The sequence below is a fragment of the Cervus elaphus genome, chromosome 9, assembly GCF_910594005.1.
Source record: "Cervus elaphus chromosome 9, mCerEla1.1, whole genome shotgun sequence".
NCBI classification, from domain to species: Eukaryota; Metazoa; Chordata; class Mammalia; order Artiodactyla; family Cervidae; genus Cervus; species Cervus elaphus.
In genome coordinates this window covers 21,158,199-21,182,292 of record NC_057823.1, presented here as the reverse complement: position 1 = coordinate 21,182,292, position 24,094 = coordinate 21,158,199, and the positions used below count along the sequence as shown (strand labels likewise).

General features: G+C 57.3%; 3 protein-coding genes across 5 annotated transcripts in view; 2 read left to right on the top strand and 1 right to left on the bottom strand.

Annotated features, from left to right (window-relative positions):
* The first annotated feature begins 468 nt into the window (after positions 1-468).
* On the top strand, positions 469-1,996 carry RPL36 (ribosomal protein L36). Of its 2 annotated transcripts, XM_043911867.1 has the most exons (4): positions 483-624; positions 802-896; positions 1,493-1,627; positions 1,701-1,832. In XM_043911867.1, the coding sequence occupies exons 2-4, from the start codon at positions 804-806 to the stop codon at positions 1,788-1,790; spliced, it is 318 nt and encodes a 105-aa protein (XP_043767802.1). In that variant the 5' UTR covers positions 483-624; positions 802-803; the 3' UTR covers positions 1,791-1,832. The 2 variants fall into 2 exon arrangements, with proteins under 2 accessions (XP_043767800.1, XP_043767802.1); XM_043911865.1 differs by having other exon boundaries at positions 469-624; positions 1,493-1,996.
* On the bottom strand, positions 1,953-21,074 carry LONP1 (lon peptidase 1, mitochondrial). Of its 2 annotated transcripts, none has more exons than XM_043911850.1 (18): positions 20,949-21,074; positions 16,240-16,328; positions 15,573-15,692; positions 13,490-13,721; positions 13,234-13,295; positions 12,937-13,066; positions 12,462-12,545; positions 11,484-11,704; positions 9,865-10,003; positions 9,144-9,322; positions 7,902-7,989; positions 7,392-7,514; positions 7,196-7,312; positions 5,024-5,164; positions 4,477-4,642; positions 3,574-3,800; positions 3,335-3,499; positions 1,953-2,299 (listed from the first exon to the last, which is right to left on the bottom strand). In XM_043911850.1, exons 3-18 carry the CDS (start codon positions 15,620-15,622, stop codon positions 2,123-2,125), a joined length of 2,301 nt encoding a protein of 766 aa, XP_043767785.1. In that variant the 5' UTR covers positions 15,623-15,692; positions 16,240-16,328; positions 20,949-21,074; the 3' UTR covers positions 1,953-2,122. The 2 variants fall into 2 exon arrangements, with proteins under 2 accessions (XP_043767785.1, XP_043767784.1); XM_043911849.1 differs by lacking the exon at positions 20,949-21,074 and adding an exon at positions 19,924-20,378.
* The window catches only part of CATSPERD (cation channel sperm associated auxiliary subunit delta), a 39,031-nt gene continuing 35,846 nt past the window's right edge, over positions 20,910-24,094 (top strand). Inside the window, exons 1-2 of the mRNA XM_043911852.1 lie at positions 20,910-21,411; positions 23,450-23,504. Of these exons, the coding sequence (XP_043767787.1) occupies positions 21,338-21,411; positions 23,450-23,504 (129 nt within the window). The 5' untranslated portion in view covers positions 20,910-21,337. The remainder of the gene's footprint in view (positions 21,412-23,449; positions 23,505-24,094) is intronic.

Below are 24,094 nucleotides of genomic sequence, written 5' to 3'. Positions count from 1 at the left end.
ACCCATTCCAGTATTCTTGCCTGGAGAATTCCATGGACAGAGGAGCCTGGCGGGCTACAGTCCTTAGGGTCCCACAGAATCGAACACGACTGAAGCGACCTAGCACACACGCACATATCAAGTGCCACCCGGGGCACTATATCACAACACTTAGAGCTAGTCCAGAACTTGGCTTCATTTATCGTAAAACCAATTCCTCCGTTAGTGAAAGTTTTATTTTGTGCCAGGTGTCATTATATCTTGCTCAGTTCGGAACTGGTACTATTTTTGTCCTCCTTCTATAAATGGAGAAATTTTGGTAGTGGGAGGTGGAGTCCCTGGCGCTGGGCCAATCAGGTGGCGGCAGAGGTAGGATTCCAGCTCTCAACCCACCGGAGGAGGGAAGCACCGCCGCCATAGTCACGACCACCCGGTCCGACTAAAGATGAAGGCTCGCTGGAGTAAATTAGCTCGCTTTGGGTGTCTGTTCGCGCATGCTCAGAGAGCCCCCAGGGACTCCACGCCGCGAGGGGGAGCCCGAGCCATTCTTGCCTCTCTGGCCCGCACCGCCCGCGAGCTGGTAGATATCCCAGAGTTCCGCTCGTCGGAGGTCCTTCCGCCGCGGCAGCCATTGTAGAACAACAGGTTTGTGAACTCTCTCGCGAGTAGCATCCGTTGCCATCCGGACCCTGGGTGTCCCAGGCAACTCGAGGGATGGCTGAGTGCAGCGAGCAAACCCGTGGGAGCCGAAGCGCGGGGTTCCAGGCAGTTGGCACCCAGCCGGAGCTCACCCACATCCCTTCTCCCCTTTTCTGTCCGCAGCCATGGCTCTGCGCTACCCCATGGCCGTGGGCCTCAACAAGGGTCACAAGGTGACCAAGAACGTGGGCAAGCCGAGGCACAGCCGCCGCCGCGGGGTGAGTACCAGGGCGCGCGGTTAGTGGGTAGGAACCCTTCCAGTCGGAGGGCAGGGCCTGGGCAGAGGCTCCCGCAGCACCGTCGGGGCATCGAGGGCCGCGGCAACTGGTGTTTTAAGCAGGGGGAAAAAGAATGTGAGGTTGGCCAGAGGAGAGAGCGGAAAGGCTGGTTACCCTCCTGTGTGTTCCCCTTTTCTGCGGACGCCCACCGGGGCCACGTACCAGGACCCTCCCCCGCGCCGTGGATTCGGAAGCTGGGGCGGGAGCGACTTGGGAGCCGGTTTTGACGCATGAGCAGGAGTTTGCCGAGTAGGATGGTGCATGGATCCGGGTTAAAACGTGGAGGGAAAGTGGATTCCTTGATTTTCGTGTTGAGGAATCGTGGCATCGAGGGGAGGGCGTGTGTTTTTGTTTCTTGGTTAAGCGGCGCCAACTCCACGGTGCCGTTTGTGTGTAGGACGACAGTGTTCGGGGTCCCGGGACAGGCCGTGCAAAGGGCCGGGCGTGATGCGCCGCTTTGGTGCTGATGAGATTGGGGGGTGGGGGGGTCTGGGCTTCCGTCGGCGGCAGACTGCTGACGCCCCGGCTTCGCGCAGCGTCTCACCAAACACACCAAGTTCGTGCGGGACATGATCCGGGAGGTGTGTGGCTTCGCCCCTTACGAGCGACGCGCCATGGAGCTGCTCAAGGTCTCCAAGGACAAGCGGGCCCTCAAGTTCATCAAGAAAAGGGTAGGTGGGGTTCCCGTGCGGGGACCCGGTGTGGGACGCGGGGCTCAGGCTCACGGCCCTCCTTGCCCGGCAGGTGGGAACACACATCCGCGCGAAGAGGAAGAGAGAGGAGCTGAGCAACGTCTTGGCCGCCATGAGGAAAGCGGCAGCCAAGAAGGACTGAGCCCTTCCCCTCTGTTCACAATAAATCTTGCCAAAAACTCGGTGTTTCTGTGCTGCCATTGGAAATGGGACGGTAGTTCACCGTTGAGAATGAGGGGGATCCCACCCCTGGAGCACCCTGGTGAGGAGGTGGTAGGCAACGAGAGAGGCCACAGCCAAGCAGTACTGGAAACGGTTTTTAATCATAATTAAATACACTGATTCAGCCATAATTAAGATCGGGCTTCCAGTCTCCCCCAAGCTTCCTGGGGCTCAGCTGCCCAGAGCCCCCTCCCGGGGTGCAGTTCTGGCCTGGACCAGGCCCAGCAGTGACAAGGGTACCAAGGGCTGCTGTCACCGCTCCACCGCCAGGGCCTCAGCCCTCTCCTCAGGAAAGGCGATGTCAAAGATCTCGCGGTAGTGCTCCACGAAGTGCACCTCCAGGCCCTCGGTGATGAAGGCAGCCAGGTCATAGAAGTCCTTCTTGTTCTCAGCTGGCAGGACGATGCAGGTCACCCCAGCACGCTTGGCCTGGGAGGGAGGGGGTGGCGGGTCAGTGGGGAGGAAGGAGAGGGTTGGGCAGGGAGCCACACTCCCGGTGCCCGCCCTGCCTTGCACAGATGAGGAACCAGGCCCCAGGGACCATCGCCAGCCTCCACTCTAGCAGCCTGGGGAGCAGGGCCCAGACTTCTGCTCAGGTGCTCTCAGCCCAGATGCTCCCTTACCCCAGGTGGGCCTGGAAATACATGCAGTGTGGTGTACATGGTTTCTTAGGTCAATCACAGCACTCACTGCTTTACATTTTTGAGGTTTGGCACCTAAAAGTGCACAGGAGCTGAAGGTTCCCACACTGCATTACCTGTTCCTCAGCCCAACTGGTCCTTGGGGGGTGGGGGTTCCCATGAGCTGCTTGAGGGATAGTGGCCCATGGAAGCTCCCAGTCTACAGGTGAGGAAAGCAAGGCCCACACACCCTGCCTGGGGTGTCTCCCTCACCGGAGCCCCTGGGGGCCACAGTCCCTTTGAGATAGCAGGGTGGAGCATGAGGGCCAGAACCAGGGTGCCGCAGTGAGGTGTGTGGGGGCTCAGAGACAGTGGGGCTCTGTTAGGAACCCCTCAGCCCAACACAGGAGAATCCCAGGACAAAGGGCTGCCTCCACAGTCCAGCCTACAGCACACCTGGGGAGACTCCGGCTCTGGGCCCTTGTCCACCTGCACTGCCTGAGCCTAGCCCCCTGCCGCTGTCTCCTGCGGCCATGTGCTCAGTGCTCAGCCACTGTGGGCAGATGGAGACCCCAATCTCAACCTCAGAAAGGAGCTGAGACGGGCTGGAAAGGCTTTGAGAGCCACTGGGGGGCAAAGGGTGAGTAGTCACGCTGTCAGCTCAATAGAGGCTCCAGGCCAGGCAACCCTGGGTCCAACCTGAAGCCCATAGAGCCTCACTTTTCTCGTCTGTAAACAGCCTGTCACCCCGCCTTTTCCCCTGGAGGTGGGGTCAGCCCTGAGTGCTGGCTGTGATGGCCACGTGTTGTCTGGGTCTCTGTTGCTGAGCCAGTGCAGCACTCACCGCGATGGTCTTCTCTTTGATGCCGCCCACAGGCAGCACTTTGCCTGTGAGGGAGACCTCGCCCGTCATGGCCAGGTTCTGCCGCACTGGCCGGTCCAGAGCCAGGGAGAGCAGGGCCGTGACGATGGTGCAGCCGGCGCTCGGGCCGTCCTTGGGGGTGGCACCCTGCGGGGAGACGGGCAGGTGGGCAGGCAGCCTGGTGGGCATGTGACAAAGGGCGGGATCAGGGCGGGCCTCACCTCAGGCACATGCAGGTGGATGTGTGATGTCACCAGGAACTTGTTGGAGGGGTCGTGCTGCATCAGGAAGGCCCTGGCGAAAGTGTAGGCGATGCGGGCGCTCTCCTTCATCACCTCCCCTAGCTGGCCCGTTACCTCTAGGCTCCCATCCTTGTCCCCCTTGTCGCTGTCGCTGTCTCTGTCTCTCGGCCGTCTCAAGGACGTCTCAACAAATAGCGTGGAGCCTCCTGGGGACCCGAGGGCAGAGCCATGAACCGGGGCAGCCCCAGACTCCAGGACAGTGGCCCCCACCACCTGCTCAGCACTTCCCAGTAAAGTTCCTTACGCAGCTCATCCCGACCTAGAACCTCCTCAGCCCTCAGTGCTCTCACTGTCCTGCAGCCACCTCCTCGGGGCGGCAGGTGGAGCTGCCAGGGACGGACCGGGTTAGACGAAAACCCTCTGTGCTGGGCTTCCCCGTGCACCTGCCTCCAGAACAGAGCCTGCAGGCTCAGGAGCACAGTTCTCTTCAGTACAGCCCAAATCAGCAGACTCCATGCCCTCAGCCCACTTCCTTTGACACCCACCCCCTGCCTGCCTGCAGACATGTTTCTCAGCTACACAAGCCCCTGAGCTGCTCTCCCACCACCTTGCAGCTCCCAGACCCCAGGGCCAGTGGGCCCAGCGAGGTCACTTGGACAGGAAGCCCTTCCCCGAACCCTTTACCCAGAGCGACCTCTCCTGCTGTGAGGGGCTCTCTTTCAGGCAAGCCTGAAAACCAGGAACTCAAAACTCACAGGGCGCTGCCGCCGCCGCCTCAGGGTCCCCAAATCAGCCCTGTGCATTCCTACCAGCAGGGAAGGGCATTCAGAGCACCCCACGGTGAGCGCGCCCACCTCTCCTGGGGGTACAGAGGCCACTCACCCATGGCTGTCCAGGCCAGGCCCATGACCACGCCAGGCGGTGTCACATCATACATGCGCTCCACTGTGAACACTGGCTTCCCCACGAAGTCCTGCAGGTTCTCGGGTGTCACCTCCACAAACTCAGCCTCACCACTGACAATCTTGTAGGCAGACTTCCGTAACACCTACATGGGCACGGTGGGCTAGGGGTGGCCAGGCCACAGGACCGTCCTGGCCCCAACCTGACCCCAGCTCACCTCCACTAGCTTTTTAACTTTTTACAGTTGTGGTGACACACACATGACCTAAAACCATCTTAGCCATTAGTAAGCATACAGCTCTGGCAAAAGTGCACGAGGGCTCGTGTCCAACCATCCTTCTAGAACCCTCTGATCATTAAGCAGTCACTCCCCGTTCCCTGTCCCCAGCCCTGACCCTACCATCTACTTCCTGTCTGTGGCTGTGACTCCTCTGGGCACCCACCGTGGTGTGTGTCCCCCGACTGGCTGGGCCCACTTTAGCCATCATGGCCCCAGGCTCCATCCGCCACTGGGCAGGCGGCTCACCTTCTCCACCTGCTTCTGCAGGTTGCGGACACCGCTCTCCCGGCAGTACTGCTTGATGAGGAGGGTCAGCACATCGGACGACAGCTTGGCCTTGCTCTCGTCCAGGCCACAGAGGGCACGGGCCTGAGGAACCAGGTACCGCTACAGGCAGGAGGAGAGCCGCCGTCAGGACCCCCAGGGCCTCTCTGGGACCCCCACCCAGCCTTCCGAGACCCCTGGCTGGGCTGGGTAGATGAGGTCACTGAGGTAGACCCTGGGCCTGCCCTGAGGAGCCCCAGTCCACTCGGGATCATCCAGCAAGGACAGGGTGTCAGGGAGGCTGCTCCAGGAGGCCATGCCTAAAGCCAAGACCCAAAGGGTGAGGAGTCAGTGAGGCCAGGACGTGAGGTGCACATAGTAAGCCCGGCAGGTGCCAGGCTTGGGACCTGCAGACACCAGCCTGCCACCTACATGCTCCCAAGGCTCCAGCCTCTGCTCCTGCTGCATCCTGTTGGGATCTGACTCCTGCCCTCCCTCCAGATGTCATCGTAGGTGCCTCTTCCTCCAGGAAGGCCTCCTTGATCCCCTAGACTTGCTCCTCATACAGAGACTGGTTAGTGGCTGCTGCCCAGTACAGGCGGGGACGGGGAGCAGGTCACAGGCTCCAAGGTCACTCCTGCCACACAGCAGTGGCCAGACAGTCAGTCCTGAGCACTGACCACAGGCCCGATGCATCCCACAGTCCTCATCTTCCTCCTCCTCCAGGGGCTTGAAGGAAGCCCTCCACCCACTCCGCCAAGCCTGCCCCTCTTCTGTGCCGTCAAGTCTCCAGGCTCGGGGGGAGTCCAGCACCCCTGCCACCACCTCAGCCAAGAGCTCTTTCTCTCGCTGCCCATCCCCCCCAGGGGACACACAGACTGGGAGCCAGCTCCAGTCACAGCTGCAGAAGGCTCAAGAGGACGAGTTCACTCAAGCCCCTGCTAGAAAGAGAACACCACGTGAGGAATACAGTCCCCTGGAAAGGAAGCCCGGCTTTCCTGACTGCAGGCTAGCAAAGCTGCCGCACCCCCGGGCACCAGAAGGGAAGGTCCCCCCACCCAGGAAAAGCTTCTTACACAGAGGTGCAGGCAGAGGCCCAAACCTTGGGTGAGCCTGGGACCAGGAAAAGGCCAGGCAGGCGGTCACAGAACTGGGAACCACGGCCTCCCTCTAAAGCCCACAGCTGCGAGTGACCAGGCCTGGACACCAGCCACATGTGAGACATTAAAGGTGGGGGCTTCGTAGGAAGCTGAACTCAGGACCCCAAGACGGGTGGGGCCCCGAGGTCATGTATGTAGGGCTGTGCTACGTCAGCACTGTGCTCGCAGAGGTGTCTCCTGCTCTTGTTCTACAGCCTGTGGTGTTGGGACATGAGGAGAATTCCTGCACAAGTGCTTCCAAGACCCGTGGGGCTTCCCAAGTGACAGGGACAAGAGCAGCCCTTCTTATTCAGGAAAAGCTCCTCCCAGAACGCTAAGAATAACAAGGTGATTATTAGCATAGCTGGCTGGGGGCCAGAAGAACCAACTGGAGGGACAGGAAGTTTCTGCCCCCAGAGAGGACAGGGGGCTGGGGAGCTAATCACACACAGCCAAGGATCTGATCAATAACCCGAGACATGGGCCCTTCCCCACACCTTGCCCCAGTGTCTGTTTTGGCTGTTCCCTGGTTGAATCCTTTATAATAAACTGGTAACAGTGAATAAACCCATTTCCTGAGTTCTGTAGGCTGTTCCAGCAAATTATCAAACCTAGGAGAGGATGGGGGGAACCCCTGACTGACATCTGGTCAGTCTGAAGTAAGACAGGCCAGGGACTTGGGGCCTGCATCCAAGGTGGGGGCTGTGCTCTGCTCTGAGTGCTGACCCTGGGTCTCACGCTATTCCTAGATGCCGTGTCTAGACCACACTGACTCACAGGACCCTCTGAGGGAACCAGCAGGCGCAGGGACCCCCACCGCCGCCTCAGGGTCAGAGGTGTGCCTGGCAGGAACGGTTCACACCAGTCTCATCCGCTTCTTGTCCTCCCGCCCCATCCCCTCTGTCCCTCTGGCAGGAGAGCCCCCGAGCAGTACCCTGAGCTCTAGCTAAGGGCCTGGCCCCGAGGGAGCACCTGGCTATTTCCTGCGCTCAGGGCCGGGCTGTGGGTGTCTCACCTCAGCGATGGCGAGCTTCTCCTGGGCCACGTAGCCAGACACGTTGATCATCTCCATGCGGTCCCGCAGTGGCTCGGGGATGGTCTCGGTGATGTTGGCCGTGCAGATGAACAGCACCTGGGGGTGGGGCCGTGAGGTGCAGGGGGCCAGGGCGCCCACCCCGCCCCGCTGGCCCAGCCCCGGGCACGACACGTACCTTGGACAAGTCCACGGGCACGTCCAGGTAGTGGTCCAGGAAGTTTGCATTCTGCTCGGGGTCCAGCAGCTCAAGCAGCGCAGACGAGGGGTCGCCCTGGTAGCCCCGGCCGATCTTGTCCACCTGAAAGGGGCGGGAGTGGGCAGGGGTAGTGGCCCCTGTCCTGCCCCAGCACCTGCTCACCAGACACCCCAGTGGGAGACAGACCCAGGGGTCGGGGCTGGGGAAGACCGGAGCAGAAGGAAGAGCAGGGGGGCCAGCAGGACCATGAGGCTGTGGCAGGGACGGCGCCCTCCAGGGCAGGGGCGCCAGTGTCAGGAGACAGCCTGGGAGCAGCAAGGCCACCCCGTGACTCTGGCGCCATGGAAACCGCAGGGGCCATGCTTTCACCTTGAACACAGACTCCGCATCTCAGGGCCACCTGGAGTGGGGGCCAGGAAGGCCCAGGGCCCACGTCCAGCCTCGGGGAGGGGTGTGCGCCCAGCCAGGCCTGCCCCCAGCCCCACGCACCTCGTCTATCAGGACCAGGGGGTTCTCCGTCTTGGTCTTCTTCAGACACTGGATGATCTTGCCTGGCATGGCACCCACGTACGTCCGCCTGGGGAAGAGGGCAGGGTGGGGCGGTGGGTGCCCAGCACCTGGGCTAGCCACACCAGTGCCTGAGGCCCAGCTCCCTGGAGCTCCCGGACGCCCACATGCCCCCAAGAGCTGCCCAGAGGAGACATAGGGAGACACAAACAGCGTGGGGGCCCCGACAGAAGATAAATGCTTCCGTGCTGTGCAGGTGGGCAGGGCAGTAGATCGCCCCAATGCTGGAGTGTCCCTCCCCCAGCTCAGGCAGGAAGGGCAGGGAACAGGTTCACAGCAAGTCTCACTCAGACTCATCCCCCTAGATAGCAAAACCCAGCCTGCATGGCCTGGCTCAGCAGAAGGAGAGAGTGGGGAGCAGCTGGGGCCTATGGCAGCAATATCTTCGATGCCTGGGTCACCAGGCCCAGGGCCCAGCCCCAGCCGGCACATGCTTTCAGGAGGACTGCTGCCAAGGAGACCTGCAGGTCCCAGTGTCCAGGACTGTTCGTGTTTTTAGAAAAACCAGAAAAGTAATTTAGACACAGATTTAACCCTTCTTTGACTACCACCGGATAAAGGTATGCTCCAAGTCAGCTCAGAGCAGACACTCATGTATCTGTTGTGCTTGTGTCTCACTGAGCCAGGCTTTTCAGAGACCCACCCTCTGCAGAGGCCAACAGGGCGGGGAGCCCTGGAACACAACACCCTGAACGTCCCACTGAAGGGTGCCATGCACGGCCCACGTGGCTCTAAGAGCCTGCACACGGGGGACACCATCCCCCGCTCTGCACCTGACAAGGGGGAAAGAACCAAGACAGGCCCCGAGTCTTCACCAGGGAGACCCCCCACTCTAGTGCCCAGGCCTGCGGCCACAACACACTTCCTGAACTTCGGCCAGTGTTGTGAGGAGCTAAGCTGGTGAGATGCCAGCTGGAGCCATGCAGCTATCTACTGACAGCCCGGCCGAGAGACTCTCCCAGTGATTGAGAAGCTGAGATTTTGAGCAAATGTTTGAGCACCTTGATCGAGCTGGACCTGAAGTCAATAAACACCTTTTCAGTTACCTACTCCTGTGTGCAGTTTGCTGCTTGTCCCCATCATGATACCAGAGCAGGAACAGACCCAGGAAAAGGAAGGCTGACAGGAGGAGAGGTGAGCTCTGGGGATTGGGGGCGGGCCTACCTGTGCCCCTTGATCTCGGCCACATCTGTCATGCCTCCAACACTGAAGCGGAAGTACTCCCGGTTCAGGGCACGGGCGATGGACCGGGCGATGCTGGTCTTGCCCACGCCCGGAGGGCCGTAGAAGCAGAGGATCTTGCCTTGGGTGGAGCCCCGGAGCTGGCTGACGGCGATGAACTCCTGCGTGCAGAGGCGACTGTATGAGACAGTGGTGGACTTTCTGAAGGGCAAGGGGCCCCACCTGGCCTGAAGCTCCCTATGGCCAGGCACGTGGGGCTGCGGGAAGGGACAGCGCCTGGCCTGGAGGGGCCAAGCTGACCAGACTGTGATTTGTCATAGGGAGGGGCAGCCTGTGGCACCAACAGGATGAGCAGGCGCCAGGGGATGTGGGGACCGACTGGGGGGGTGACCCCGATGCCAGGCCCACCTGCCCTCGGCCAGATGCCCTTGCCCCGTTTCCTCCTCTCATGAGCACGATTTTTATCCCCCTGGTGGACTGTGAGCCCTGGGCGGCCCCTGGCACCTCTGAGCTCCTCCAACACTGGTCCCTCAGGTCCCTGCTGACACCACTCCAGCCTTGCCACAGCCAGGCCCCTCCCAGACCCCAGACTCACAGGGGGCTCCTCTGGGCCTCCCCAACTACACGGGGAGTCCTGGATCCCAGGCCCCCCATGCATGTATGAGGATGTGGGCCGGGGCGGGGTGGGGGTGAGGTCCCTCACCAGGATGCGCTTCTTGACGTCCTCCATGCCGTAGTGGTCCTCCTCCAGCACTGCCTGGGCCCGCGCCAGGTCTAGGTTCTCGTCGCTGTACTTGCCCCACGGGATGGACGTCAGCCAGTCCAGGTAGTTGCGGGTGACGCTACCATGGGACAGATGAGAGCTGATGAGCGGGCCCTGCGAGCCGCCTGACTCCCCAGCTGCACACCCACGGCGCTGGGACCCAGGCACCCAACACTGGAACTACACGGAGTACGCTCGACAGGCCAGCCCTCTGGGGTGCAGGCATGCCTCGCCTACTGCTCCAGGCAGACACTGTGTGTTTTATACTATGAAGGTCTGTACTAACCCTGTCTCAGCAAGTGATAAAGCACTTCTTAATTAAAGCATGTAACATGCTTTTTTCTTTTTTTAAACAGAACACAAGTGCATACTTAAACTACAGTATGGGGTAAACATAACTTTTACACGCAACAGGGAAACCAAGAAAATTCACATGGCTCACTTTCCTGCTGTGCACCAAGCCTGCAGTGTCCCGAGGTCTGCCTGTGTGGGTGCGGCTCCTGGCCCAGAGGCTCAGTGAGCATGGGGACGGCTCAGAGTCCCACAGCTCAGGAGTGCAAGTGGGGAAACTGAGGCCTGGAGCTGTGACCCGGGGACAGAGGAACCCCCTCTCAAGGGGCCTGAGGAGGAGCAGGCAGGAAGGGCAGAGTCAGAGGAGGAGCCAGACAACAGAGCGGAGGTGGGAGAGGCGCTCTGAAGAAGGATGGGCTGGGAGCTGAGGAATGTTTCTGAGAAGCTGGAAGAGGCTAGAAATGATTCCCCCCAGGCCTCCAGAAGGAACCCATCCTTCTCATCACACCAGAAATGAGGGTCTCTGCCTCCAGACCGGAAGAGAAGTCTGTGCTGTCTGGGGCACTACGTGTGTGGTCCACCCTGATGTGAACATGGGGAATGTACTGCTGCCCCAGGGAGAGGAGCTGGGAGTGTCTCTGGTGTACAGGCCTGTGGCATCTGGAGAAACCAGGGAGCCCCAGGGTCCCTGAGCAAGAGACCAGACCCCACCAGACACCCTGATCAGACAGGGGCCTAACACAGCAGCCCGGGAAGCCCGCCCCTCTGAGTAGCTGTCCGGGAGCAGCACCCAGGCAGAGTCAGAAGCATCACATGGTGCCCTGACCCCTTAGCAGCCACCCTGACCCCCAGCGAGCACACGCAGGAGAACGACAGCAAGACCAGGCCCCCAGGAAGACACTCGTTTCGTAACTCTCAAAGCCGCCAGAGGAGACCAGGGGACAGAAGGTCAGGGGAGGAGCTGGCCTTGGGGCACTGGCCCTGGGGACTCCTGGTCCTGACTGGTGGCACGGGCTTGCAGCCCAACGTCTCTGACTTCAAATCCGTCCCCATCTACCAGCCCAGGGGCAGGGGCACTGATTTAACTTCTCCAAGCCGCAATTCCTTCATCTGTGCAACAAGGGCGACAGAGACCCAACCCCCACAGGGACCACACGAGAGGACTGAACATGTGTGGTGACAAGAACATGCCCGAGGGCCCCCCACCGTCCTGGCCTTCCAGGGTCAAATCCTGGCCCCCCGCGCCAGGCCCCTTGGCACTTGCTCACTTGAACTCGGAGGAATGGTTGTCCAGCAGGCCCAGCTTGCTCAGCTCCTCGTCCACCACGTCCATGACGTGCTTGGGGACCACGAGCTCCTTAAGCCGCTCACGGAACTTCTCCTCGATGGCGTCCTTGTCATCCTTCTCCAGGCCCAGCTCCTTCTTGATGATCTTCAGCTGCTCCTGCAGCAGGTACTTGCGGTGTGTCTGCTTGATCTTCTCCTCCACCTATGGGGCCCAGGCCACTGTCAGACCAGAGTGGGGTGGGCCTGCCACATCCTCGGGACCCAGGAGACAAACCGGGGGCACCCAGCCTCCAATGCCCCTCACCTTCAACCTGGAGTGCCCCGCACACAGGTCTCGCCATAAGTGACCCCACCTTCCAGGAGAGGAAGGGATCTGCCCTTTAATCCTGGTTACAACCAGGGAAAGCCAGACTTGATGCCAGCATGTCCCCCACGCTCATCAAGGCGGCGTCACCCTCTCTCTAAAAGCTGACACAGCAGGACACAGGCTTGACACTGGCGCCTGCCCTGGGTCATGCTGCCCTGCATCTTGCAGTGACAGCTGCCTCGTGGCTTTTCCAATGAAAGATGTAATACGACTTTTTTCCTAACGTAGAATCAAGTAATATGACAGCCTATGTTGGAAATGAATGTAGAATGAGAGTATTTGTATAACTAATTCACTTTCGTGTACAGCAGAAACTAATACATCACTGTAAGTCAACTATACTCCAGTAAAAAATTTTTTTAAAAACTAAATGATAAAAGTGACCTAAATCTGGAAAAGGTAAACGGACAGTCCGAGCAGCAAAGGTAGGCCTCCACCAGCCGAGTGTGGGGAAAGTCCCTTCAACCTTTCCCAGGCTGCCTCCCAATTTCTAGCTTTCCCCCAGAGCTCCCTGGACAGTCAGGGGCCCTCTCCCTCTGCGCACAGCCCCTGGCCCGTGTGACGTTGCCATGGGTTCGCAGCCTCTGCTCACCTCTCGGCCCAGGCGCTGCTGCAGCTTGCTCAGTTCAAACTCCTTTTTGAGAAGGGACAGGGCCTTATACAGCCGCTTTGGAATCTGCCGGGAAAGGGAAGATCATGTGTGCGGGCCGAGGGTCAGGGGGCAGGGGAAGCAGGGCACAAGAAGTATGAACCCTGGCGGCGGACAGGCCAAGCCTCTCCAAATCCGAGAGGCCTGCCCCCTCGGACCCAGGGCTCCAGCCACACCCTGCAGGCCAGCAGGCTGTGGGGACCAGGACGTTGGCAGAGGTACTGCTTCTAATGTTGAGTCTGGACAACCCATACATGCCACCCACTGAATGATGGGCGCTGCCCAGTAGGACACCACACGGCCACTATCAAGAACCAGGGGTCGGAGGCAGACGGAAGAAGGCAGGCTAATGTGAAACTGCCCCACAGCAGGGCCCAGGAGCAGCAGCCGGTGGGGGGGGGCCTGCGGGCGCACTCACGTTGGTCTCCTCCAGGACTTCCTGCAGCTCGTGGGACTCGGCCCCCGTCAGCGCCGCGCCCATGTCGCTCAGGTAGATGGGGTTGTCCACCACCCTGTGGCCAGCCTGCATCATCTGCAGCACTGACTCCCTGCAAGGGATGCGGGCGCTGCACCAGGGCACCGACCACCCCGGGGGCCCCCCTCCTGACACACCCTCCCACCTGCCGACAACTCCCCTGACCTGAGCTGCGTCAGGAGCCCCTTGAGGAGGACACGCCCAGGCCAGCCCCACCCCCAGGAGAGTGCCGAAACCAACCTGTAGAGTGGGTTCAAGGCGATGATGTCCCTGATGGTCTTCACGATCTCCGCAGTCAGCGCCTGGTGGGCAGGGGAGCCCCGAGCGTGGGTCACCGGACCAGAGGGTCTGCGGCCCCGAGCCCTTCCCCTCCGGCCTGGACCCGGTTCCTCCACAGCAGCTGAGGCCCAAGCCCACCTCCCCCCTGCCAGCCACTGGCTCCTCCCAGGACTCCTGGGAGAACATGGCCCTCTGCCCCTCACACCCTTGCACTCACCTTCACCTCCTCCGTGACCTGGAAATCCTCGTGGGCCACGTTCTCCACCTCCACCATGAGCACCTCGCCGGCAGGGCTGGGACCAGGCCCCACCACCACCTCCAGCGGCCGCTTGGTGGCCCCGTCCTCTTCTGCCTCTTTCTTGCCCCGCTTGGGCTTCTTGCGCAGCTTCTGCTTGTTCTCGCCCTCGGGGTCCTCGGGGTCTACCTCCAACTGTCGGTTGATGTGAACCCTGAAGACGGGAGGAGGAGCTAAAGCCACCACTGAGGTGGGGGGCGGGGGGGGCGGGGTCCTGCCTGCACGCTACTCTGCAGTGTCCATGACTGAAGGGCCCGCTGGGTCCAGACCCCTGCAGCCACCAGGCCTGAGGCTCGCTGCCATCTCAGAGCCCAAGAACCTGCACCCTCAGATTCCAGCCGACTCATCCATTCCAACACCTATTGCCCTCCGGGAGAGAGGAAGCCAGTGGCAGCCCGCCTCCAGGGTTCATCCGAGACTCTGTCTGCCCCTCCCCCAGCCTCCAGCGCACCCCACCGTGGCTCCTGCACACCGTTCAGGTTCAAGGGAGCTTCCACCAAGAGGCTCTCCCTGACCACTCCACGTGAAGTCCAGCCCCACCTGCACAAACACCCAGCACCGCCCTCCATCTTTGTTTCCCCCACAAAGCACTTGCCACCATCAGAATTCACCTTCTGACCTGTTCTCCCCACTCGGGGTGAGCTCCCCAAGGTGGGTCCCTCACCTGCTGCTCCACTGACACCCAAGGGCCTGGCAGACAACAGGCCAGGTCACTGACTTTCTGGCTCCTTTACCATACAGGGTAACTGACGAGAGCACCCTCCTAGAGAGCAGGCCTGGGAACTGCCAGGGGTGCGGACTCGTGCCCAGCAGACACCACCAGGGTGCACAGAGCAAAGGCAGTGGGGATTCGGGGAGCCCTGGGGTGACCCAGCCTCAGAGGTCAGCAGGACTCACTCTACAAGGCACCCTGCAGGTGAGCAGGGCAGTGAGGAGCTGCCCCTATCTTTATTAATTCTGGTTGCATCTTATTCTATTTCTCCTGAGCCATGACTCCTCCCAGGAGACAAAGGAGCAGCCTCTTCCCTAAAACAGACTCGAACAGACTCTAACATGAAGACGGGCATGGGAATCAGTGCAGCCACCGGGACAGTCCACAGGGGTGCTGCTGGCCCAGACTGTTTCCTGGGTGCGCTCTGCAGGGTGAAAGAGAAAAAGGCTCCATGGGACTTCCCTGGTGGTCCAGTGGCTAAGACTCCATGCTCCCAGTGCAGGGGGCTTGGGTTTGATCCCTGGTCAGGGAACTAGATCCCACATGCTACCACTTAGACCCAACAAAGGCAAATATTTTTTTTTAAAGACTGTGAGAAAAAGGACAGGGGCTCTCAAGTCAACAAACCCCCACCAGCATCTTCAGTGAGAGGCTTTTCTGAGCACTTACAGCCTTAATGGCTAGTGACTCTGAAAGGTCTCCCACATGCACAGGATCACAGGACACCTTTGACAAGAGTCTCATCTTGGGAGACCTGGAACACGTTCCCTGGAACACGTGAAAAACTAGTCTGTTTCTTCCAGCTTCAGTCCAGCTCATCTTATAGGTTTTTTCTTGATGCCATAATAATCCAGGGGGTTAGACTGGGCCTACAGACGAATGCAGCCCTTTGGCAGAGTGGAGGCAGAGGTACTCTGGGGAGTGAAAAGCCACAACCTGGGGCTTCCCTGGCTAACAGTGGTTAACTCTGCTTCCTCTGCAGAGGGCCTGGGTTCCATCCCTGGTTGGGGAACTAGATCTCGAATACCATGCGGCACAGTCAAGAAAAACCCTGCAACCTGCCAAGTTGAATGGAGTTGCAGACATGGGTGCCAGGGGGATGGCGGGCCAACACTTAGACGTGGGAGACATGACAACGTGCCATCTTCTGTTTCGTGGTGCTTTGTGGACTAATAAGCATGAGAGATGGCTTCTCCCTGACCACCCAGAGTACTGCTTTAAGAGAAGGGCCCTGAGACTGGGGATGGGGGCCCACCTCCAGCTGTGGCCGCTCCTCCCGTCCCACCCCGGCACCTCCGGTGTCCCATGACGATCATGCGCAGCTTGTCCCCCAGGTCCTGCATTTCGTGGATCTGCACGAACGTCCCCGTGTGGTAGATCTCATCCAGGCTCTCGACCACGTCAGACTCATTGCTGAGGGAAAGGGACACGGGGCACATGGGCACAGGTGCTCTGGCTCTCTCAGGAGCAGAGAAACACCCATCCTGGCCTTGACCTCCTGGCTCCCTGGCACTCCGGGATGCAGGGTCACTGCGCACAGGCAGGCAGGGCCATAGGGAACCTGGCCTTCCGTTCCATACCGCCTCTTTCCGAGCCGGCCTAGAACGTGTCTTCTGACTCTGAAGTGGAACTAATTCCTACCCAGAAGTGAGATGGACGAGTCCTAAGCCCCCACACCTGCCCACCTAGCTCTGCTCTGAAGTGGTCTCGCTCTGGTCTGACAGCAGGGGTCCCCAAGGTTAATTTCCCCCCACCTGAACTACACACAAGGCCCAGGGCTCGAGGCGGAATCTTCAGTCCCACCTAAAAAGGGACGCTCAGCTCTTGGTCTTGTCCCCCGTAGGTTTTGCTAGGTTTGTTTCAGGACAAGTGCCAGAGGTCTAGGCTACTGATCAGGCTCTGTAGGGAGCTACACTCCAGGGTGGTCTCAACAAAAGGGTGAGGGGGAAATTACACTTACTTGTCATCTTTCTTTAGAAAGACGCCGGCATACGGCTGGGCAAGGCGGACTTTCCTTCTTAGCAGCTCAACCAGCTTCTTATTTTTAACCTAGTATGACAACAACCCCAAAATGAAACACAGGGTAGGTTTTTCTGGCTGATGTTCTGACAGCAGCTCTAGCATTTTCAGTGTCACACTCTGGAGATGCACTAATCTGATCCAGGACTAGCCCGCATGGTCCAAGAGTTCTTGAACCAGAAGAGAGGACGGGTGTGGGGAATGGAGCGGGGCAGTGCTGGCGAGCCACACTCCTTAGTTTTTTTCCCTCTTGCTAAAAGGAAAACTCAAAGGAGATGAACAGCCAGAGCCAAGAAACTGATTTCACATCCCCTTTCCAGAGTTGATTCTGGGGGGAAATGCCTTGGCTTGAAAGTCTAAGCCCTCTGCTCTTGTCAGGAGGAGGATGGTAAATGCGTAACTCAACTGCGGCACACTCCACAGGCTAATTTACTCAATTTTCACGGACAGTTATCCCAATCCCATCTATATCCCATATATTGATCATCCGACCCCACCCCCCTCAATCACAGAGCAATCTCATGTCATTTTCTTAGCAGGTAGAGGGCTCATGTTTCCCAGGAAACAGCTGCTGGGGAGGAGCAGCACAGGTGTCCTTAGGGCTCAAACTATTTCCTTCAAGCCCCTGTTCATTCCCAGGCCAGACCTGAACTCAACTTAATGTTCAGTTCAACCTGAACTCAAACTTTGGCATGAATCAGAATCACCTGGAGGGTGGTTTTTGTTTAAGAACAGATAGCTGGGCCCCAACCTCTAAAGTATCTGATCTGCTGGGGGCTGGAATGGGCCTGGGAGTCTGCATTTCAAGCGAGCTCCCAGGGGATGCTGCCATTTCAGGGACCAGACTAAGAAGCAGTGCTAGCTCACTCCATGACCACGTGGTATGGGGATTCCTGACACTCTAAAGGCATTCTTTCCAGGATAAAGGCCCATGACATCCATCAGGAGGGTACCTGACCCACCCAAACTTAAGAGTCACTAGCCTGCACTCAGAGGCCACTGATAAGGAGATGCTACTGGGGCAAGTTAGCCACAGACAGGGTCAACTTAAACATCAAGGGTAATCCCAACTTTGCTAACAAGTTCAGAAATACTTATTGAGTACTCTGGAAGCTCCCAATTTCTCCCCTGTTAACAGCTGACTGCTGCATCTTTATTTTGACCACACTTCACAGGATTATAGTTTGCTGACCAGGGATCAAACCTGTCCCCCCTGCATTGAAAGCACCCAGTCTTAACCAGTGGACCACCAGGGAAGTCCACTGACCCTTGCATCTTAACACCTGTCCCCTCCCTTTGGCAGGACTCCTTTTCCTTATCTGCAAGGTAACAGCAATAGAATTGGAGGAGAAAATGGCAACCCACTCTCAGTATTCTTGCCTGGAAAATCCCATGGACAGAGGAGCCTGGCAGGGTACAGTCCAGGGGGCAGCAGAGGATACAACACAACTGAGTGACTGAGTACACCAAGAGACACACTCCATGTGAGTCCAAAGGCAGCCTCATACCATCCCCATCAACTCCTATAACCTTCTTGGCTAGCCCTAGGTGGGCAGACAGTGTCTCTTGAAAGAATCTTATCCCTGCTTGGGCACTGAGGACAGGAGGCAGGTGCCACTTTGCAAGGCTGAGGGGACCACACCTGCCAAACAGTCCTGGCCCCAGAGGCCTGGAGGGTAGAGGACAGCTGGCAGTGGGAGACAAGGATGAAAAAAAAAGACCCACAAGGGTCATCTCTGAGGTGTCAGAAGCACACCATAGAGAAAACAGCAGCCACTTCTTATGAAGGTGTATGAAGCACCAGGCATGGTTCTAAGTCCCCTACACGTGACCTCATTTACCTCCCACCACACCTCTAAGAAATGAGGGATTGCCCATTTCACAGACGAGACAATGCAGGTCCAGAGAACAGCTTGCCCAAGGCTATCAAGCTGGGGACAGAGGGACCAGGATAGGAACCCCCAAGGTCTGGCCTTAGGGCCTGCCAGTAATCACTATTTAACATCAGAGAACGCCCTTGGAAGGGCAGCTCAGACACACGCAATCAGCAGTTCCGGGGTGGGGATGTTTTTCTGTCCCCCGCTTGCTGACTGAATGCTGTCCCTCTGCTTTCCAAGGGATCCCTGAGATTTATGCAGCAAAGATGGGAGTGTGAGGGGAGGAGGGTGAATGCAAACAAGGCTGACTCATTGTATGACCTTGCTTAGACAGTTAACAGATAACCTCCTCCACAGACTCGTTTCCACATCATTAAAGAAAAGATGGGGGTGGGTGGGCAAGAAAGCAGCCATTCAGGTTCTTCCTACTCTAAAAACTCAAGGTATGGACTTCCCAGATGGTCCAGTGGTTAAATATCCACCTGCCGATGCAGGAGACACAGGTTCAATCCCTGGTTCGGGAAGATCCCACATGCTGTGGGGCAACTAAGCCTGAGAGCAACTACTGAGCCCACACTCTAGAGCCCGCGCTGTCCAACAAGAGAAGCCACTGCAGTAAGAAGCCCTCCAAACGCAACAAAGGGTAGCCCCTACTTGCCACAACTAGAGAAAACCTTAGTGCAAGGAAGACCAAGCACAGCCAAAAGAAAATTAAAAAAAAAAAAAGCTTAAGTTCCTTGCACTCCTGCTTTCTGTTACATCACCCTGGTCCACTCGCCCCACCCCCTAAGCCATGGCTCTTACTGTCTATTCCTCCAGAATGTAAGTTCCTAAGGCAGAGGTCTGTGTCTAACTTGTTCTGCTGAATCCTCAGCCTGCTACATGATAACAACTCAAGAACACTCTGCATGCCTGCTTCCTCAGTCCAGGCATGTCCAATTCTTTGCAACCCTATGGACTGTAGCCCAACAGGCTCCTCTGTTCATGGGATTCTCCAGGCAAGAATACTGGAGTGGGCTGCCATTTCTTCCTCCAAGGGGACCTTTCCCACCCAGAGATCCAACTCACGTCTCCTACAGTGTAGGCGAATTCTTTACTGCTTCGAGGCACCCTGGAAGCCCCAAGAACACTCTACTGAATGAATAAATCCCTGAGAACATCCTCCTGTCACCTTCCTCCTAAAATTCCTCTACAATCTCTCGCTCATTCTCTGTACTACTTATGGCCTCCCGATACAGAATTAACTTACTACTCTTATATACGCTTCTCAAATCCCCACTGGAACCTAAGCTCCAAAGGCAGGAATGTGTGTCCGTTTTGTTCACTGCTATATCCCTTAGACTTACAACCGCAACTGGCCCGTGACCTCAACGAACATATAATGAAGGTATGAGGACAGATCGCCCTGGGGGAGAGTGTCACAAAACAGCTACAGAGACTCGCAGAAAAGTAACTGAGCGACAAGACTATTCTGATACTTCAGGGCACCAAATTTCTATGCCTGGGAGTCTATCGGACAATCCTAAACTCACTGGATTCAACTCTCCTAAAGGGATCTGAAAGGGGAAGGAATCTAGCTCAAGTTCATGGAGCTAGTGCTGAGAAGACTAGTACTCGAACTCCAGGCCTTGGAGAAGCTTCGCTCCTGGAAAAAGCTGCTGGGGTACGGAGGTAGTAAATGATCCCTCGGTCCAACCCGCTGCTTGCAGATGTGGGGAAACCGAGGCCTAGGGCAGGGCGCTCATTACCTCAACAATCTTGATAAAGCGCGGGAACACTGGGTTGCGAGTAACGGCGATGAGTGGCAGGTGCGGGAATACGTCCGGGATCATCATCGGCGTCAGCGCCGTTATGACAGGGCCCTCCCCGCCGCCCGCGCTGCTTCCCACGCCCGAGGCCCCGTCCTCCGCGCCGCCCTCGGAGGCATCCTCGCCTCCCGAGAAGGCGCCGCCGCCGCTGCGGTTGTTCGCCTCCCAAAGTCCCCGCCAGTGGCCCGCGGCCGCGGGGCTTTGGCCCCACAGCGCCCACGGAGGCGAGGCGTCGCAGGCCCTCCGGCCTCTGGGCAACCAAGCTCTAGCCGCAGTCGGGATCCGCCCCCCGGCGGCGGCCAGTAGCGGCCGCCGAAGCGCCCAACACCTTGCAGCTCCCCACAGCCGCACACAGCCTGTGCCCCCCGCCATGGCCCGTCCATCCTGGCGGCGCGTAACACTTGCGTCATTTCCGCGGGCCCGACTGGGGCGCACGTGACGGCCGGCGCGTGTCTGGGTGCCCGCGGGAGGGGTGGCCGGAAATGGACGGCTGCGGGAGCGGGACAGGGAAGGATGGAGGCGGGGCCTACACCGAGCGGAGCTAGAAACTTTCAAGCTACCTCGTCGCATCCACCTTTTCCGATCTCCTAGCCAGCGTGTTTGAACTGTGGTGTTGGAGAAGACTCTTGAGAGTCCCTTGGACTGCAAAGGAGATCAAACCAATCAGTCCTAAAGGACATCAGTCCTGAATATTCATCGGAAGGACTGATGCTGAAGCTGAAGCTCCAGTACTTTGGCCACCTGATGCGAAGAACTGACTCATTGGAAAAGACCCTGATGCTGGGAACGATTGAAGGCAGGAGGAGAAGGGGACGACAGAAGATGAGATGGTTGGACGGCATCACTGAATCGATGCACATGAGTTTAGGCAAGCTCCGGGAGTTGGTGATGGACAGGGAAGCCTGGCGTGCTGCAGTCCATGGGGACTCGCAAAGAGTCGGACACGACTGAGCGACTGAACTGACCTGAGCGAGCGTGTTCAAGGCTCCTTCGAATCGCGGGGAGGGCTGTGGACACGCATGATGGCCCTTAGAAAAAGAAAACCGTGGCTGCAAGCGCAGCTTTGGGAACGAGTGGGCAGCCCAGTCCAAACAGGTTTAGGAACTTGGGTGACATGCGCATGCTCAGACTTTGGACGCGTCACGATTGGTGGATTCGGGTTTCCCGGGAGACGCTAAGTGCTTGCAGAAACTCTAGACTGCCTATGGGCGGCCTTGTGCTCATGCCCAACCGCTGGGGGGGCTTGTTGAGGTCTGCTTCGGGCTTCCTGGGGAGCAAAGTGCGCATGCCCAGACTGTGAAACGACTCCCCGCGGCAGTTGAGTCTACGTATTGGCAGCAACGGCCAGAGCGACATGCTGGTGTTAATGCTGGTGGCGGCGACCACCTTTTGGCTCTGCCCGCTGGTCAAAGCTCAGCCACTGTGCCGGTGGGGCTGCCCTTCCGGGCCTGGAGTACTACCAGGGGTCGGGGAGAGGGCAGACTCATCCCTGGGCGCAAACTAGGAAAGATACTCCACTCCCCAACCTCATTGAGGTTTCCCAGTTTACTTGATACCCACTCTTCTCTCCCACCTCATGCCTTCCAGCCCATCACCAAGTCCTCCCACTGCCACTTAAAGACTATAGCCTGATTCCGATGCCTTCAAGCCACCTCAGCCACCTCCGCCACCACGACCCTGGGCTGTGCCTGGCAGCCCATAGAGGTTGTTTGTAAACGAATCTGACCTCGTAATTCCCCTTCCCTGTGGCACCCAGCATAAAAACCAATTTCCTTGCGCAGCCTTCGTTTCCTCGCATGGTCTGGCCCAGGGTTCCTCAACAGCGCTGCTGACATCTAAGGCCAGATCACTCTCTGGGATGGGACCGTCCTGTACATGGTAGGATGTTGGGCAGTGTCCCTGTCCTCCATCCACTCAATGCCAAAGGTACCTCGTTCCCCAGACTTGACAGTCAAATGTATTTGGGCATCACCAAGGGTCCCCTGGGGATGTGACAGCCACTGATGTCTCCCCTACCCACCCCTGAATCACTGTTCCCAGCCACAGGTCCCTTGAGGAACAGGGGAGACTCCGTGCCTACTTCTCTCTCTGCCTGGGACGCTTTGCTTCCAGATTTTCTCCGTGACTTCTTCATTCAGATACCGACTTAAATAGTACACTCCTTTATTTAAAGACCCCCTCTCCCCTATAGTTGCTGCTTCCTATAAATCACTAACTTCTGTTACACTTATTTTTTCTTGTTTGTTGCTGTCACTAAGATATTAACTCCATGGGGTATTGACTGTTTCTCTTATACACTCCTGCCCAAAATGTTTTCAATTTCAGTAAATGTTAGATTAGTAAATATCGTACGTGAGGTGCCACGGGCACTGGATAGATGCTAAAGCCCAGTTCCAACCCTCAGGGAACTCCTGCCAGTAATAAGCTGTACATTCAGAGGACCCTGTTTGCCATGAAGTAGAGAATGTGTATTTCTGGTACATGCTCCCTTATGATCATTGCAACAAATTTCATAGCAGAGTGATTCCTTAACCTTACTTTATAGAAGTGAAAACATACGCAGTGAAATTAAAGACACTTGCTTGTAATAGGGCAGTGGGAAGTAGGACTTTCAGGTAAGACTTGCTAGCCAGATGTGTCTCAAAGTCTGCAAAGATTAGGTCCATCCAATCCTCCCATCCCCACAGTGGTTCTCAAAGTGCAGTCTTGAGACAGTAATATCAGCGTTACCTGGGGATTTGTTAGAACTGCAGATCCCTGAATCTGCTGAGACTCAGCAGTGGAACCCAGCAATCTACAGTTGATCAGGACCTCCATGTGCTTCTAACTCACATGCAAGACTGAGAACCTGCTGTAGATGGCAGAATCTTTTTTTTTTTTTTAATTTATTTAATTTTTGGCTGTGCTGGATCTTCGTCGTTGCACGTGGGTTTTCTCTAGTTACTGAGAGTGGGGGCTCTTCTTCATTGATGTGTACAGACTCCAGGGCGTGGGCTCAGCAGCTGTGGCGCATGGGCTTAGTTGCTCCCCGGCATGTGGAATCTTCCCAGCCCAGTGATCAAACCCACATCCTCTGCATTGGCAGGCAGACTTCTAACCATTGAACCACCAGGGAAGTCCCAAGAACCTGCTGTAAACTGGACCAACATTCTCCCAGTCACCAACAACCTCCCGTCCCCCTAGCCAAAAACCACCCCCTCAAAATCCAGGAGTAAGTATTCCTAATCTGGAGTCAGTCTGCAAATGACCCTTGATGAACTCTGAGGAATTATGTCTCCATTCTTGCCTATACATAAGTCTCTTTCCAGGCGAGGAAGGCTCACTGTTTCATCAGATTCTCCAGGGACTCCCATAATCCTACAAGCTGCAAGAACTGGTACTGCACCATTAACCCAGAGGAAAACTGGTAGGAGTCACGCTGAATACTGAATAAATACTGACAGGTATTTTCTTGTCTCACCTCTAGTATTCGTACGTTGAGGACAGGAAAGGTGTTTCCCGTCAAAGAGAAAATACAAGGGGTATGTGTCTGGCAACCCACTCCAGTATTCTTCGCTGGAGAATTCCGTGGACAGAGGAGCTTGGCAGGCTACGTTCCATGGGTTGCAAACAGTCAGACATGACTAAGCAACTAACACCTTATGTGGCTCCATGGGCTTCCCAGGTGGCTAAGTGGGTAAAGAATCTGCCTGCAATGCAGGTGACTTGGGTTCGATCCCTGGGTGGGGAAGCTCCCCTGGAAGAGAGCATGGCAACCCACTCCTGTATTCTTGCCTGGAGAATCCCCATGGACAGAGGAGCTTGGTGGGCCACAGTCCATGTTGCAAAGTCCAGTTGCAAAGAGTCTAGACATTATTGAAGCAACTGACCAAGCACACACATGGCTCCATAGTTAACATTCATTCTTTATTTTTATTGCTGGATCAGAACGAGTATTTCCTAGTATTTCTTGGGTGTCAGTGTTGTGGCCAGCATAGAATATTACTTTATCTAATCCTTACCATTGCCTTTTGAAGTAGGCAGTAACCTCTCCCATGTCACTAAAAAGCTATTAATAATTGAGAGGAAGTAAACAGAACACAGTAAACTGAGCAACTTTCACTTTCTTTCA

What these genes read in the sequence shown, in the direction of transcription:
- LONP1 (XM_043911849.1), bottom strand. Translation starts at nt 20,355, where the DNA reads ATGGCGGGGGGCACAGGCTGTGTGCGGCTGTGGGGAGCTGCAAGGTGT. An exon ending in AAGTCCTGGAGGAGACCAAC is followed by an intron (nt 12,546 to 12,936) that starts GTGAGTGCGCCC and finishes CTTTCCCGGCAG; the next exon opens with ATTCCAAAGCGGCTGTATAA. An exon ending in TGCCCGTGGACTTGTCCAAG is followed by an intron (nt 7,313 to 7,391) that starts GTACGTGTCGTG and finishes CCCCACCCCCAG; the next exon opens with GTGCTGTTCATCTGCACGGC.
- RPL36 (XM_043911865.1), top strand. Translation starts at nt 804, where the DNA reads ATGGCTCTGCGCTACCCCATGGCCGTGGGCCTCAACAAGGGTCACAAG. An exon ending in GGCACAGCCGCCGCCGCGGG is followed by an intron (nt 897 to 1,492) that starts GTGAGTACCAGG and finishes GGCTTCGCGCAG; the next exon opens with CGTCTCACCAAACACACCAA.